Below are 16,276 nucleotides of genomic sequence, written 5' to 3'. Positions count from 1 at the left end.
TCCTCGCAGCTCTCATACTCAGCTGCCAAGTGGCCAAAAGTTTCATTATCTAGTAGATCATCGTGGTGTTAAAGAAAAGGGGGATCAAAGGCTGAAGGTTGGCCCCCAAACACTCCTCCCCCACATTTAGCGCACACCACCTGGGGAGCTGGGAATGACGAGTATGTTTGCCCGTTCTTTGTTCTGAAATAAAACTGTTAAAGTCCAGAATTCATTACATTCACATTTATATTTGAGTGCAGAAAAAATGGGAGAGAGAGCGAGCGCTGAAATCCCGGCCACTTTCTCCTCCTCATCCATCCTTCATGCCTGCGCTCTCTGCTCAGGGCTGAGGGGAAGATCTCGTAGATCCGGGCGGAGAGAAGCCCCTCCCCGCAGATCACTACACTCCTCGATGGTCCTTTTAACTTCATTGCTGGAGCAGAAGCAACGCCCCGAAGGATCAAACACCCCCTCTGATCTGCACGACCCTCACTTTTGTTCTCATGGAAATCAGAGCCAGCCTCCCGGCCACACTTTCTGCAGAGATCCAAAGTTAAAGGCGCATTCCCGGCCGGGACAGCTCGTGATCATGATGTTTCGGTGGAGCTGATCGTTTCTCCCCGTGTGCGTGTATTCTTTGTCGCTGTTTCTTGCCGCCGCTCTCTAACCGGACACTTTTTTGTTTTCCTTTCCAACATGCTGGATTTGACGCAGGGCATTGTTTTCTGCGCGCTCCTCGCCTCCGTATACGCGTCTTGCCCTCCTCGCTGCGAGTGCTCAGAGGCGGCTCACACCGTGAAGTGTGTCTCCAAAGACCTGCAGAGTATCCCGGCTGGGATCCCGGGATACACGAGGAATCTGTTTATAACGGGGAATCAGATCAGCCGGATCGGTCCGGAGTCTTTCAAAGGGTTGGAGAATGTTACCAACCTATCTCTGAGCAATAACAGGTAAGAAACTCTCCCTGATCTCTGGGGCTCTTTGTTATTGTGCTAATGCAAAGCTCCGAAGGACTGAAACTGTGACAAAACTCTGTTTTCTCATTCTTCACATGTCCCCCATTGTTCTTGAACTGCACCGATCCATTGGCTTAAGTTCTGTTACCCGTGTGCATAGTAGTAGACTGTGTTCAAATGATCACGTTCAGTTTTCTTTCAGGTTTGATTCGAGGTAAATGTGCTTTCATTCTCTCAGTCTTGATGGTGATTGCTAATGATGTGTCATCTTCAAATCCAGAATTTCTGAGGTGGAATCCCTCACCTTCAAAGGGCTGCACAGGCTTCGCTCTCTGGATCTGAGCAACAACCAGCTGGCTGTTATTCATCCTGAGGCCTTTGCCGTCCTGAACCAGTCTCTGCGGGAGCTCAACCTGAGCCGAGCCCTCTACAACCACTCTGCAGTGACCAGCTTGAGCACGGCTTTCCACTGGAGCTCCCTGGAGACCCTGAGAGCACTGGACCTGTCGGACAACAGTCTCATCTTTTTGCCCCCGCGCATTTTCTCCTACCTGAGCAGCTTGCGGATGCTCCGGCTTTCCAACAACTCCCTGGTGGCCATCCACAACTCCACCCTTTCGGGTTTAGAGCAGCTGGAGGTGCTCGACCTGACGCTCAATGCCCTCAAGACTCTGTCAGAAGAGGGCCTCCAAGAGCTGGACTCCCTGCCCAGAGCTGCTCTCCTGCTGGGAGAGAACCCGTTCACGTGCACATGTGGAATTGAATCTTTTGCTCAGTGGCTCAACAGGTCACAGAATCGCATCAGAGACGTCGAGAGCCTCGCGTGCGTCTTCCCGGCCAGCATGAGAAACACGTCCTTGCTTGCCGTGGGGACGATGACTCTGGGATGCCACGAGAGAGATGCTGCCGCAGATCTCGCTCTGCAGACCTCTTATGTCTTCTTGGGTATAGTCCTGGGCTTTATCGGCCTCATCTTCCTCTTTGTACTCTACCTCAACCGCAAAGGCATCAAGAAGCGAATCTATGACATGCGAGACGCCTGCAGGGAGGTGTGGGAAGGCTACCATTACCGCTTCGAAATGGACTCTGACCCCAGGTTATCACAGGTCTCCAACAGCGCTGATGTGTGAGAGGACATTTTGCTGTATTTTCTGATGAGACAGACTTTCTCACCCCCACACATATATATAAGTAGAAAAGTGTATAAAATGTACAGATGTGTAAATATATACAAAGCAACATGTTCAGAGCCTTTGAGCCATGGTGACTGAAGCATGCACTGTTATCGGCTATCGCTATTCCTTTGCTGTCCCGAGTGGGCACGATTGTTCCAAAAAGACTATGCCGGCTGACTTTTCTTATATCTGCTCCTGCTCTTTATGTACTCCACAAAAGTAACAGCAAGTGCCTAAAGTCAGGTATTGTTTTCCACATGGCACAGTCATTCAGTATTTAGCTGTTTGAAAAGAAGCAACAAAACGCTGCCATACAAACTCGACACTATTAAAACAAACCTCTGGGAATTTAAAGCACAATCACTCATTCATCTTTAAACCATTTCACCTCCTCCCTCCCAGGGTGCTGGAGGGGAATTAAACCACCAGAAAGCTTTTCCAAACGCTCTCCTTAAAAATAATAATAATAAAAAAAATATCACCGCTCCGCTCCTCTTTGGCAGTCGGATAAGAGGGAGGGGTGGACAATCCAGCGCAGACCAGCGGAACTCTACCGGCCCCCCTTCTGCTATTTTTTTTCAATGAAATGTCGCTTTGTGTCAGTTCCTTGAGTTTTATTGTCAAAATGATGAGAACCAGTCCCCGGGCCCGGGGCCGCTGAAAGCAGTCTCCCTCCCTCTCTCCTTCCTTAAAGACAACAGGCTGCTCTGGAGGCTCTTTGAAAGAGAGGTCTGGCTCTCCACATTTTTCTGTTTAAGGGATTTTTTCTCTCTCTTTCCGATGATAAGATACAGATGATTCTGAAACACCAGCTACATTGTTTCATTCAGCAGTTTGCTCTGACCAGTTAAGGGCATTAAGTCTTGTGAAAAGGAAGAAGAATATGTTCTTAGCTTTTCGTTTTTCATTTCGAGAGAAGTGTCTTTTAGGGGAAGTTGTTTTTCCAATAATTCTTCGTTCACCTCTTTAACATCCAGAAGGTCACCGGTAACCATCTAGGGTCAGGGGTAGGTTTACGGTTACTTTACCACCACCCCCACAAACCCTGGGCTCAAACCCTACCCCTGACACTTAGGTGGACTGCTGATGATGCGGTGGGGGGTTAGAAATTAAACATAAATGTACATGCATGTCAATCCAGCATGGCCAAATAAATCAAAATGTATCCTTACAGCATATTTATTTCAGCCATTGTCGTCTTCATAGAAGACAAAAGCGATTCTCTCAGGCCTTTTGAGGCTCCAAATTCAGACAAACACACACAGAGCGGATGGCAAGCTGCCATTCATCAGTTTGTTTATTACCCACATTTCTAGCTGTCTGTGGTGCAAAGGAGGCCTGCAGTTAAGTGAAACAGCCTCGCCTTTGTTTGATGCCAAAGTAGCATCTTCATCCCATCAAGATGTTCTCCATACTCTCCTGATAGCCAGAAGCGTTTATAACCTGGAACCAGTTCACTGCATGTGGAATGACAAAGCATTAGAAAGTTGTACATGTCCATGCTGTCATTTAGCCCAAATGTAACCTTGTGCATTATGCAAACAGCAGAAATGAACGTACTGTTAATGTCCGGAGGTATCATTTCTCCCGAGCTGCGGCACCACATTAAGCCGGGCATTTACTCGGCGATGAGAAAACAATTGAGGCTCGTACGCCGCGCACAAAGGGACGGCTCGGGTGGCGAGACGCCTCAAATGAGCTTTGTTTCTCGGCGCTGAAAAGACGCCTTGTTGACACTCATTCTGTTTCTGTTTTCACAGACGGCCATTATGCTGTCACGTAATAGGATTCACTCACGATGACAAAGTCGAGCGCTCTGATCCAGCTATTGTTCAAGTGTCATCATTCCTAATAATCTCCTCCTGGGGGGAAAATCCCGGGAAAAGTTTTCATTTGGCATTACGCAACGTGTCACAACCGGGGCATTAAGCCGGCCACGGGTCATTGGTGTCAATTTGCAAGACAGAGAGAAGAAGAATGATTCCCTGCATGTCATTACTTCCGTTTTCACTCATTAAAGTGTGGATTTGAAGCAGTGCCTTTTTGTCTTTTTACGAGTCTGCCTGTCTGAGAAATGTATGGTGTGCTTGGGCTGTGGGAGACTGCCTCAGCAGGAATCCAAGGAAAGAGAGGAACTTACAGACCCATCCAGGCGCTCTCCATTACTCCCTGTGCTAAAGAGAGGCTTGTTAAAAACAGGGGGAAAAAACTACTCCAATTACTCCTCTCCCTCAGACTGCCGCACGTATCTGATTAAAAGATCATGTCTCTGTTTCAGTTTTGCTCACCATGTTTTGCGTTCCCACAGGCTGTTTTTTTTAGGTTTCTTTTGAGGAAGCAGTTTTAAAAAGTGTAACAGCTTTATGTTCCCGTGCAGCGTGCGGTTGGCGCAAAATACATATTCAAAGGATTTCTTTCTCACTTATTCCTCTGGAGCGCAGCAGGCTTTTGATTTTATACGCCTGCTGTCTCGGGGAACATCTTGGCGCCATTACACTGGGCTTTAATGGCCGTGATAGAGAATATGCCTTGAAAGCGATCGCCACATCTGCGAGGAATTGAACATGTTAAAAAAAAAAACTTAAAAAAATAAACCCACAACAGTCAGCAGCGTGATGACAGAGACAAAGTGGCATTTCCACCTCCCCCCACTCCCACTTTCCTCCACTAGCATAGTATGACAAGTACAGCTGTCTCTCCCATCATGGGGATCATGTCATTATTTACATTTGGTATAACTGAACTGTACAAACACTGCTTCAGATCCAATGTGGTGCGCCAAACCTTAGTCTTGCTAGACTTTTACTATAACAGCTATCTTGATTGTGGCGTGAGGTCAGCGAAGTCATTGGCCCAGCTTCTCAGATGTCGCCTATCCATCATCTCTAACAAGACTGCTCAGTGAAGGTGGAGACTAAAAACTCCAGTGGGGTACTTACCCATTGTTCTGCTGCTCACTTGATCAATGAGGCTAATTGTGTTTGCCAGAGGATGCAAGGAAGGAGGAGTTGGTACAAGTGGCCCAAGTGCCCATTAAAACCAACTGGCCTCCCATTTATCATTTTACAAGGCCTGGAGCTAACTGCACATTTAGAATGGTGCGTAGGCATACACACTGCCATCATAGTATCTGCAAAAAACAAAAGATGTGTATGTTTGGTCTTTCCTCAAACAAATGAATGGTGCAAATTAATAGTTTGTATTTCGCTTTGCAAAGATATATATCAGATATATACCATCGACAATCCAAGCAGGTGTTGAAGGAGAGACCGCAATAAGCGGCAGTATCACCTCAGCTTCAATTTTCTGACACAAAACAAGCGACGAGGACTGAAATTTCAGTTTGAACTTATTAAACTCCACAAATGGATTCGATTTGTGCTTGATTGCACACTCCCTCTGTCCCCGCTTTGTGTAAAACCGAGTGTGTGTGTATGTGTGTATATGTGTGTTTCCGCATGTCGCAATGGGATTCTTCATGCTCTTGAAATTCAAACAAAACCCTCTTGGTGCATAACCACAACGAGTCCCCAGACCCGTGATAAATGAGAAACAAATGCTTCTCAACAGAGTTTTGTATGAACGCAACGCTTATGTAAAACATTCCACAGCAACAATGCAGCTGCCCTCTGAAGTCATCATAATCGCATCTCTATTGATCTCCAAATTGACTACGATTTTAAAAGAAGAAAAAGCACTGGTCTGCCAGGCCTTATACCCCCACCCTATCCCCTGTGACTTATCCCCCTCCCCGTCCCCTTTTCTGGGCCTCTACCCTGAGAGCAGAGTGTCCTAAAGCCTTGTTGTGGGCTCTGCTGTGTTTCAGCTGGCCGTAGACCAGTCCCTCGATTGTGGCTCGTCACAAGTTTTGTTTAGCGTTGATGTGGTCGTTGTAGGAGGATAAGGCTGGGCAGATCTCAGTTAAAGTGATCTGTTTTCATCTGTGTCCCACTCATCTGTGTCTACTCAAAGTCTTGATGAAACCCCAAAGCCGAGGCTTTTTCCAGGTACTCGAGTTTAAAGAGAAGAGAGTTCAACTCTTTTTATGTCTCTGATTTAAGATTCTCAAGGGAGCTCAACATGGCGTAAAGATGATCACCAAACATAATCGAGCAATGCGACTGATTCAGCGCACCAAACGAAGGACTCGAGCTATACTTCATTAAGAACTCTCTCCTCTGGCCAGTTCGCAAAAATAGAGTATGGCTGCCGTTTCTTGGTGATTATAAATGGCCTTGACCCATTTTTAAAAAAGGACAAGATACTCACAACTCCTGTGCTACTTCATCATCTGCTTCATGCATCAATGAGCCGGGCTGGAAATGAGCAGCAGGCAGGGCAAATACGATAGTCTGACTGGAGAGTGGAGTCATTTGAACACAGTATTGTGAGCAGTGGCTCAATTTATTGCTGGCTATGCCTTTTCTTCCAGGTTCCAGCTACAGGAAGTGATGGGAAAAGCCATTTAAACTGAGAAGTAAAGCTGCAGTTATCATTAGTTTCACAGGAGCAACGTGTCAAGAGCGTGCATGTGCAATATGAAAGTTGTTCCTCATAACAGGAGACTTTTTAGTTACACGACAAAGCAGCTGAAGAGCCGCCTAAACTGCTGAGGAGTTGGTGGAGACCAAAACAGAAAGAGGACTGAATCTGGGACACTCCGTGTGTCAGCTGGCCAAAACCACCGTTACAAACCAAGTCTGAGGTTTCTAATGTGTGCATCGGCTCAGTCTTAACCAACATGTGTTGTTTTTTTTGGGTTTTTTTTGCATTTTTCAGCCTGGATGCAAATATACATGAACTAGAAATAACAGATTTGCGGGACAGTTGTGGATTTACGGCACCTTTTTTTCTCTTGTCTTTGAGCATCCATCCCAGTCAGCCATAATAACAAGCCTCCACGTTTGTATGATTTCATGATTTATGCTGCGGGTTTGGATGCAGTGCTTTAGAGATCTCTTCCCACATCTCACTGATGCCTCTGGTTAAAACTGATGACCAAAACAAAACAAAAATATGGGCAAAGTTGTGATAACTTGGAAGTGTTATGGAAGCAGCGAGGGGAGGGAGTGCAGCCGCTCCGATGATGACGAATCCTTAAGTTCCTGGAATGTGTTAGGTGTGAACTCTCCATAGGTAGTTTGACCTCTCGCCTTCCCAGAGGGAGGAGTTTTAAGCTCATTATTATTGCCTTCATTATTTCAAATGCTTGACCAGATGCCTGAGCTGGAGGTGGCCCTATGCACCCCACAGGGATCTGAAGCACCTGATTGGTCAGGAGGAGAGAATCGGTTCGGAGGCCAAAGGGTAGATTCTTCCGGAGTGAAGACACCATCTGCTGACTGTCTGTCTCTCTGACTTTACATCATCTTGCTACATGAAGGAGTTTGATACGGGTCACTTTGGATGAGAACATCCTGTTACTGCACTGCGTGTGACATCCTGCCTGTAGTATCAGTCTCAGGTGTTAGATGTACAGTCAGTCTCTCCAAAAAGGATTTAAGTTTGATTAAACCAAGTGTAAATTAAAAAGTGCAGACTGTTACACACACTAGAACCTGCTCTAATTAATATTTTTACATTATAAATGGATTTAAATGGAAACCTCTGCAGATTCCTTACTGTATGGTGCTTTTTGACATATTTCTGCTCATTATTGAGGCTTTCTGTCCCACAGCCTTGCTGCTTGACACAGAACGGGTGGTTACTTTCAGCCTTATATGAAACAGTGTGAAGATATGCCATTTAATGTGTTGATAGCTCACACGATAGATGTTTTACTTATTAAATGACTTATTGACCATGAATCTTACCTTGTACCCTACTGTAACCCTGAAAACTAGGCTTAACTTTAACATGTAGTCATTTTCATTTGCTTCTTAATGTCAGACCACTTTTAGCCCAAGCTGTGCAATTCCTACAGTCATACATTAATAAGAAAGACATTTGATTGGTCTCAAAGTGGGCTATTTATGTTTAGCCCAAGAGGTTCTGGGCTTTATGAGGCTCCAGAAGCTATGTCTCAGAAAGCTATACTGTTAGCTTGGTTAGCTCTGTTAGGATGATAGAGTTACCACTTAGAGAATTTACTCACTGCTCCCAAACTTCCAAGACTAGATATGAGCTAGATGCCAATAAAACGGATAGTCAGTGGGTTTTGGCAAACAACTTAGGGTAACGTCAGGCAGAACTCCAGAAAACAGTCCAAGAGGTCATATACCGAAAACCAATAACATACAAGGAAACTTAAAAAAACAACAAAAAGACAAAAACAAATGGAGGACAGGTTGACGGCTGAAATGCTCGAATAGAGACGAGACAATCAGGAAAAATTAAAGAAAGCAGCAGGTGGTGCAGCTACAGAGGACTGACTGGATAGTTGGTGTGAAAACTGGAGGGAACCCTGACGAAGACAAAAAGTAAAACCAACCAAAGGCAGAAATGCAGATTATTTCAAAATACAACTAGAAGCAATAAAAAAGATCACACGAACATATTATAAAGCAAAAACTGCAGAATGAAGTCAAACTTTGACAAGAGCCAGATTTAAAGATGGATTTTAAAGTTTAAAGTGTGTCCACACATATTCATCTAATGCTCACGGCTCCATACCCCCTAATGTATACAGTAGATGTCTGTGAACATTGTTTTCAAGGCTAAATCTGGCCAAACTTTCAAAGGATTTCCTTTTTATGTTTAATTTGGCTGAAAAGAGAAAGGTGACTTCAGCCATGTACCAATAACATACTGCGCAACCTTCTGTTCTTTAGAGAGTTAAGAGGTGTCAGAGTGGCACATCAGGATTACAAATGTGTTAAATTAAGTGTAAAATTTAGGCAATTATAACTGGCTGTTGTTTCAATAATTTCATTGTGGCTTTGTTTTTATTTTTTATGAGGTTTTTTTTTCCAATATAAAAAAATATAAAACACAGTTTCTAAAGTTGACTCTAGTTGAGGAGTTTGCAGAGGTATTACATTTAGTTCCCAGTTGCCTGAAAGCACTTGATACTGTAAGGTGATGATGATCGCCTGTGATTAAGCACTTAAGCGCTTGGTGACAGTGGGAAGAAAAAACTCCCTTTTAACAGGAAAAAACCTCCAGCAGAATCAGGGAGAGGCATCTATTTGCCATAGTTGGCTGTGGGTGAGATGTTGAGGAGATATGCCCTTTCACCTTTTAGCCAGATTTAGACATAAAGGTCTTTTAAATGACCTAAGCAGGAGGCTTTTATGTTTCCTTTTTCACTAGATCATACTGTAGTTTAAAGTCAGGGAAAGTCGTCTTTATGCTGGGTTTTTGCTGGGTGGGTAGGTTCTAAATGGAAAAACTGGCACCGTACAAACATGCAGTGTTTTTTAAAGGGAAAATATTAGCATGATTTTGGAAGAACGCTGGTTAGCACCGTCACTCAACAGCAATCCACTGGCTCTGCATGCTCTCCCTTTCTTTCTCCACCTTTTTCTGGCAGTCTAAATATATGCAGTTTGGGGTAAGTGATGATTTTAAATAGATCATAGGTGTTAACGGCTGTCTGTGACAGTGCGACAGACTGGTGACCTGTCCATTTTAGTGTACCCTGCCTTTTACCCCATGACAGCTGGGATAGACTCCCCCTGCAGCAGTCCATAATTTATTATTCCTCAACGCCATGAAGCTCTAGTTTTATAAAGAACATAATTTTTTGTTTTATAAGAACAAAAAATCTACTTTTTTCCTAAATAACATGAATACATTTTAATTGGATTTAATCTCACATACACTGTCCTGCTACTACAAATGCTCAGTGGAGCATCCACACAAGAGCAATGCACAGTTCAGAGAAACACACAGTTCACTTTTGAGTATCTTTATCTTTGTTTTTAACAAAAGTTTCTGATTCAGCAGGCGTTGCATGGTTTGACCCTTCTGACAAAAGTCCCCATATCCTGCATAGCTCTGCACATAAATTAGATACGGATGCTGTGCTTGCCTTCTCCTCCACCACACCCCCTTTTTGTGGTTCTGCACACGCAGATATTAATCTGTCTTAGCCAGCACGGAGCTCATGAGCAAAGTGAAACCTTACACAGTGTAACCTTTACAGGAGAGAGGCTTCTAAAATGAGTCTGTGTGCCAATCATCTACAGGTCAGGGGTCTGCGGAGACCGAACGATGCCTTTCATTTGCTACAACACCCTGCTCTGTAGAAATCGGCATTAAGGCAGAAAATATAAGAGTGTGAGACCCGATGCCGGCAGAATTTTGAGCAAGAGTGACCATCCCCAAGGAGAGAAGAGTCACCTACATTGAAGCATAGCTCTCATTTACAGTTTGATTAATGTCACGCGTAGGTTTCTTTTTAAAGCATTCCTTCTGTGTCATCATGACACCTTTGTCATCGGGGAAGGATTCCAGCGGAGGACTTTCATATGAATGTTGATAGGCATAAATGGAAAGAATTCAGAAAAGAGGAAACTGCTCCTGAAAAAAATTCTTCTGGGCTATTTCCTCTGACAGGAAATTGTGTCTTTGATCTAAGCCACCACACTCATCTGGTCATCGCATGCGAAGTGTCACTCTTTCCTAGAGTGGAGACAAGGAAATTTGCTATCACTGCTGTGACTCATAGAGAATATTGGACACTCAAGTCCCTAAAAGATGAAAAAAGGGACTCTAAATTTGACTAAAGCTAGGCTTAAGAAGTGTTTGATGAAGCACGTGATGGACAGCAGGACAAAGTGACTGATTCGTTTGTCTTTGCAGGGAATTGTCATCACTATTGACTAAGCACAGTCAGGGATGAAGATTCACACCTGTCAGACTACCAGGGAGTGTGTCCTTAGCGTGTGTGTGTCCTACACTCACAGTATAAAAGGTCATTTTCCTGCGGAGCCTCCCACATGGTCACAGATCAGTCAGAAAAACAGAGGACGCTGATGATATCGCACTCACATGCAAATCTAACATGCATTCTGCTTATCACTCTGTGCAGTCACATGTAAAAAAGAAGCAGAAGCAGAATGAAGCTGAAATCTCTGATATGGAGATTGTGGTGCTGGTATTGCAGCGCCTGATTTATAACCTGCAAACAGAAGGTGGAAGCACATTGATCTTCGTGTGTCGTTTGTCACGGTTATAGTCGACCGCATCATTACCGCCGCCTGGGTCTTTTCAGCGTCAGGGGGTAGAGGAGGCATCGTTAATAATGTTAACAAGGCCAACAAGACTTATATGATGGTTGTCAAGGTCAAGCTCGACACGGAGAGGTGAATTCTCTGCCTAGTAGAGCAGGTAAGTTAAATGTTACTGTTTGCAGAAAATTAGTCAGTCGGTTAGTTAGTTTGTATATAATGTAGCTTGCCATCACCAGTGTGTGAATGTGTGGATGACTGGTTGTGTAAAGCGCTTTGGGGTCCTTAGGTACTAGTAAAGCGTTATACAAATGCAGGCCATTTGTCTTTTTTTTTTTATCATTTAGGTTGCTAAACATAGCAGCAAGTTTTTCATTGAAAGGCATGAACCTGGTGTCCTATAGATGCAACTTATAATTATATTGCTGGCTTTTTCAACATGGATTTCAATAGTAACACATTCCAATACGTCATCTATGGTGCTTGACATACATTCAATCAGACTACATTTCAAAACTTTATCTATATATAAAGCAACACCGCCTCCTTTTTTATTCACCCTGTTCATTGTAAATAATTGGTATCCTTCCAGTCCCATTTCACTAACTTTCTCATTATCGAGCCATGTTTCTGATATTGCAATTATATTAAACTTTTTTAACTTACTTAAACATTCTGTAACTTTAGAAAATTTTTATACAGGCTTCTACTATTGAAATGTATGACCGACAACGCATTTGCCATTTTAATATTCATATTGAATTGGTCATCTGTATAGTACTCACAAGTACTATTGTTGTTATTGTAGAAGTGGTTATCTGGGTCAGTGTTACTTTCAGGGTCATGCATGTTATGCTCTGCATAGTTAAATGTTTTGAAGTTCGTTTTCTCCGCGTGTGTCAAAATAACCACCTCGACAGTCCTTTTCATAATCAATGTCTTCCTCTTCAATATCTCTGAATGGAAACCTATAATCTGTGTCCAAACTTGTCATTTATGTGTTTTTTTTGTTGTTGTTTTCTTGAGCCGTAAGGCCAGAAACACTTTCCATACCCATTGTTCATTATCCAATCGTCACTTTTCCAATAGATTCTATAGTAGATTCCTGATTATTTATATTGCTCTAAGTCTTTGATTTCTCTTATCATCACAACTTTCGCTTCTTCGGGAGTGCCATTTAGTCTCATTACTTTGCAGTTCCTCGTCCATGTCGCTTGTATCTTATTTTGTTTCAGGCTGCGTGCCTGTCTTGCAATTTCAGCAGTCTTTTTCGTTAAATGTTCATTTAAATACACACCAGTCCCTTTTAGCTTCTTTCCCTGTTTCAGTAACTCAATCTTTGTTTTGCGACTCACAAACCGAAGAATAATTGATGGCTTTGTTTTACTGTCTTTTCTGGGGAGCGTGTGGCATGCGGCGATATGATGGCTCTGAATACTTACATTCTTCGTTTGAAGGAATTTTAATACTTGCTGTTCAAGTGAGTAAATGATGTGATGCAGCTCCTCTACTGGGGCATCTTCACCGTCTTTACCTCCGCCAGCTGTTACTCTGGCTTAGGTTCGGTGTTGTGTCTCCAGTCCACTTATCACTAAGTCATCCATTCTTGTGTATTGTTCAAGGTCCTCGATTTGCCGTTCCAAGTTGTCTATTTTCTTGTCCTTCTTGTTTATCAAGTTTTTTAGTTGTTTTATCTCATCCTGTCATGTAGCATACCCTGTTGTTTAGCCACTTTGCTCAGTTCATCAGACATGAAATTAAGCGATTTCCTCTTCAACTCCTGGGTTTGCCTTTTTGAAAATGTTGAGATTGGTGTTACCTTGTGGTGGCCCGTTGAAGTCAGTGTCAGTTTACTTGTTGGTGCCTTGCTGGAGGAGCCTGGGCCTAGAGGCTGATTGAAAATCATACGATGAGTATTTCTTCTTCACTCACTGTGCTGCATTTAATCATTATTGCTGATGATTAATCTCTGACACTCTTTTGGGCATCATGGTGATGTGGTGCTTAGTACTATTGCCTTATAGGAAGGAGGTCCTGGCTCGGGCCTTTCTGAGGTTCTCTCCGGCTGCCTCCTGCAGTCCAAAGAGCTGCAGTTAGCGGGGTCATGTTAACTGGTGATTCTAAATCGCCCATAGATGTCAATGGTTATCTGTCTCTCTGCGTTAGCCCAGTGTCAGATTGGTGATGTGTCCAGGCTGCACCCTGCTGCTCGCCCTATGGCAGCTGGGATAGGCTCCAACACCCCATGACCCTGACAGGATGGATGGCTCTCTTCCACAGTATGCCTTTCATCCTTCTTTCTCCCGTCAGGAGCAGGTGGCTTCCCCTCCCTGAGCCTCGTTCTGTAAAACGTTCTTTCCTGTTAAAAGAGAGTTTTTCCTTTCCACTGTTGTAATATTGTAGGGTCTTCATCTTACTTTATAAAGCACCTTCATTGACTGATGTTGTGATTTGATGCTGTATGTAAGTAAACTTCTAGATATGAGGAGCTATATAAATTGAGCTGCTCTATATGTATCTGTTTGATCCATAGGGCTACATTCAGTTGGTTTCATTTGCATTTTCTCTATTTCAGGTTAAAGCATAATAAAAATATATTGAGATTTACAAGAAAAATAAATGTGAAGATTTGATGGATTTCCAGTTTGGTCTATTAATAAAAGATTCAAGCTAGGATGACTGAGATGATGCGAAAGGAAAGTGCTCCCCTCCATTTTTATTTATTTATTTATTTTAGAAAAATGTTATAATTCACACTGACACTCGTGTTCCTTATTCCCCCAAATAAACCTAAGGCTCTGTGGGATGCTGATTTAACTTAGTGGTTGAGCAGATGACCAGAAGGCATGAGTCTCAATATAACAGCCCAGGTTTGGTTCTGACCCCTCTGAGTCCCTTCGCTGCACATCTTCTCCACTTTCCTGTCTCATCTTTACAAAAATTCTCTAATAAAGGTGAAAAAAAGCCCCAAAATGATTTATAAACTCAAGGCTCAGTTTTATATTTTCCCAGTTGCTATGGTGATGATGATGGGGTTTTTTCCACTACCCCTACACACGTAACTCTGTGTGAACAAAGTTACAGTCGACTGAGCTAACCGATCATCTGTAACCAAAAAATGAGTTAATCGACTCTGACTTCAGGATGAGACTTTGTCAGACCTGCTTTCTGGAACAATCTCCAGCATTCAGCCTGACAGCAGCACAACAGCAGCTGTAAACAATCTGCTCATTAGCCTGTGATTGGATACAGGTTGCAAGAAATGTCACCTCTTTGCGGCACACACATGCAGAGTGAGCAGCTTCAGAGTGTTTGTGTTACTGTTGCTTTGAGTAAGGCAGCATGCTTTGGAAATCTGGAAGGGCTTGTGGAGCTGGTTTGGGGTAAGGCTCTACTTTGCAGCTATTCTTAACCTTGTTGTTGTCCCATTTCTCCTGACCTTGATGTTTTGCTTCTGAGCAGGATATTGCTGATTTTCTTAGTTCAAGCAGAGCATGTGTGCTGTTCATGGGCTACACGAAGTAAGTGGGGAATTTATATGTTTAAGTTATTTTAGTGCTGTGATTGATTACCACAGTGGGCTTACATTCTATTTCTTTCTCAGCATATAGCCCCCAGATGCACAACGTTAACGGATATGTTGGCTTTTCACAGCAAGATGGTAGACTAAGAAGACTAGATGGCAGCTATTCCCAGGATCAAATCAGACATGCCTTCATTTCTCCACGAGTAGCTCACAGCAGTAGCCTCAGCACAGGAACTACAGTTAACAGAGGCTATAGTGAAAGGCTTTCTGCTAGCAGCTATAAACAGACTGTTTCAGAACCAGCCCAAAGCTTGGTAAGGTTAGTGCAGAGCAGCTTGGTGACAAAACCTAACTGGTACACAAATGTGAAGGGCGTTAATGCTCTGGAGGTGCCAAACCGCTCCTCTTTTAGCCTTTCTGTTGCAAGTGGGAACTCGCTGAATGGACTCGGTCAAAACCAGAACAGCCTTCCTGATAGCAACAAGGAAATGACTTGGCCGTTTCAGCGTGGTGCACCCCAAACTAGTAAGGCTGGCTCCAGCAGTGCCGCATCTCTTCAAACTCTTACACGAAGCTCCTTGTTTAAACCAGCCTCTCAGCATTCTGTAGCACAGAAACCTGCCAGTGCAGCTGTACGGGGGCAAACATCAGCAAGCGCTCCTGCAAAACGGGTCACTCAACATAAATCTGAACCTTTAAGTATTGCTAGAGACTTCGCCGTCCATGGCTTTAGGAAATCATACGGAAACACATGGCTTCCTGCAAATACTGGGAACATCCAAGTAGGCTACATGCCGTCTTCCACTTCGAACATGATGGTGAGCTACAAACCCAGCTACACCTTCGCAGAGCGGAGGCCCACCAGTAGTAACCCTCTTCAAGCACCATGGGGAATCAGGAATCCAGCCCAGGAAGTTCATAGTCTGCCTGCCTATGGAAGTAACAGCAGGATCTATGAGGTCCCTGAACACTTTGGAGGCTATGCTATCAGACGGCTTGGTGACAAAGAGGTCGAGCAGGTGCCACAAACTACCACACCTCCCCCACAGCAGATGGAATATCTCAACCCAAGAAAATCTGAGCATCCGCGTGCCAAATGGATGACAATCAAGCTACGTCCAAGATACTAGAAGGTGAGTATCTCATTACTTTGTTCTGTTTATATCTGGCTGGTATCTAAAGTGTCTCTCCTACCAACAGGTGCAGCAAGAAGACATAGCTGAATGTTTTCTTAAATAAATTAAATTGAAATCTTGTCTTCTGTCTTGACTTCATCTCCCAGTTGTGAGGTACTATTAAAAGCCAACGCTTGTGTCTATGGATGTAGACTTGGTGCCCTCTAGTGAGTAAATGATGTGATGCTAAACTACTCTTTGGGGGGCGAAATTGCTCCTGATGCAAAGATCCACTTCAGAGAACACAATCTTACTCTAGCTTATTTCCAAACGACTGTTTGTTTTGGTTTTAAATTGTAGAAGGAAGTGCTTACAGGACATTTCTGACACAATACAGTGGTGACAGAGT

General features: G+C 43.6%; 2 protein-coding genes across 2 annotated transcripts; both read left to right on the top strand.

Annotated features, from left to right (window-relative positions):
- The first annotated feature begins 424 nt into the window (after positions 1-424).
- tpbg1b (trophoblast glycoprotein 1b) lies at positions 425-4,142 on the top strand. The gene is made up of 2 exons (XM_086280997.1): positions 425-932; positions 1,219-4,142. Exons 1-2 carry the CDS (start codon positions 679-681, stop codon positions 2,066-2,068), a joined length of 1,104 nt encoding a protein of 367 aa, XP_086137123.1. The 5' UTR covers positions 425-678; the 3' UTR covers positions 2,069-4,142.
- A 10,316-nt stretch (positions 4,143-14,458) lies between these two features.
- LOC147304410 (uncharacterized) lies at positions 14,459-16,007 on the top strand. The gene is made up of 4 exons (XM_086281065.1): positions 14,459-14,609; positions 14,689-14,747; positions 14,831-15,885; positions 15,953-16,007. Exons 1-3 carry the CDS (start codon positions 14,569-14,571, stop codon positions 15,880-15,882), a joined length of 1,152 nt encoding a protein of 383 aa, XP_086137191.1. The 5' UTR covers positions 14,459-14,568; the 3' UTR covers positions 15,883-15,885; positions 15,953-16,007.
- Positions 16,008-16,276: the final 269 nt, after the last annotated feature.

Source organism: Aulonocara sp. 'chitande type north' Nkhata Bay, linkage group LG22 (assembly GCF_057382095.1).
Source record: "Aulonocara sp. 'chitande type north' Nkhata Bay isolate Kocher_YH1m ecotype deep benthic linkage group LG22, A_spYH_male_GT1.1, whole genome shotgun sequence".
NCBI classification, from domain to species: Eukaryota; Metazoa; Chordata; class Actinopteri; order Cichliformes; family Cichlidae; genus Aulonocara; species Aulonocara sp. 'chitande type north' Nkhata Bay.
Note: the sequence above shows the minus strand (reverse complement) of the source record. Positions and strands in the feature narration are given on the sequence as shown.

Excerpts from the sequence above, each read along its gene's own strand:
- tpbg1b (XM_086280997.1), top strand. The coding sequence starts at position 679 with ATGCTGGATTTGACGCAGGGCATTGTTTTCTGCGCGCTCCTCGCCTCC. Across the intron at positions 933-1,218 it reads CTATCTCTGAGCAATAACAG|AATTTCTGAGGTGGAATCCC; the intron begins GTAAGAAACTCT and ends CTTCAAATCCAG.
- LOC147304410 (XM_086281065.1), top strand. The coding sequence starts at position 14,569 with ATGCTTTGGAAATCTGGAAGGGCTTGTGGAGCTGGTTTGGG. Across the intron at positions 14,610-14,688 it reads GCTTGTGGAGCTGGTTTGGG|GATATTGCTGATTTTCTTAG; the intron begins GTAAGGCTCTAC and ends GCTTCTGAGCAG. Across the intron at positions 14,748-14,830 it reads CTGTTCATGGGCTACACGAA|CATATAGCCCCCAGATGCAC; the intron begins GTAAGTGGGGAA and ends TTTCTTTCTCAG.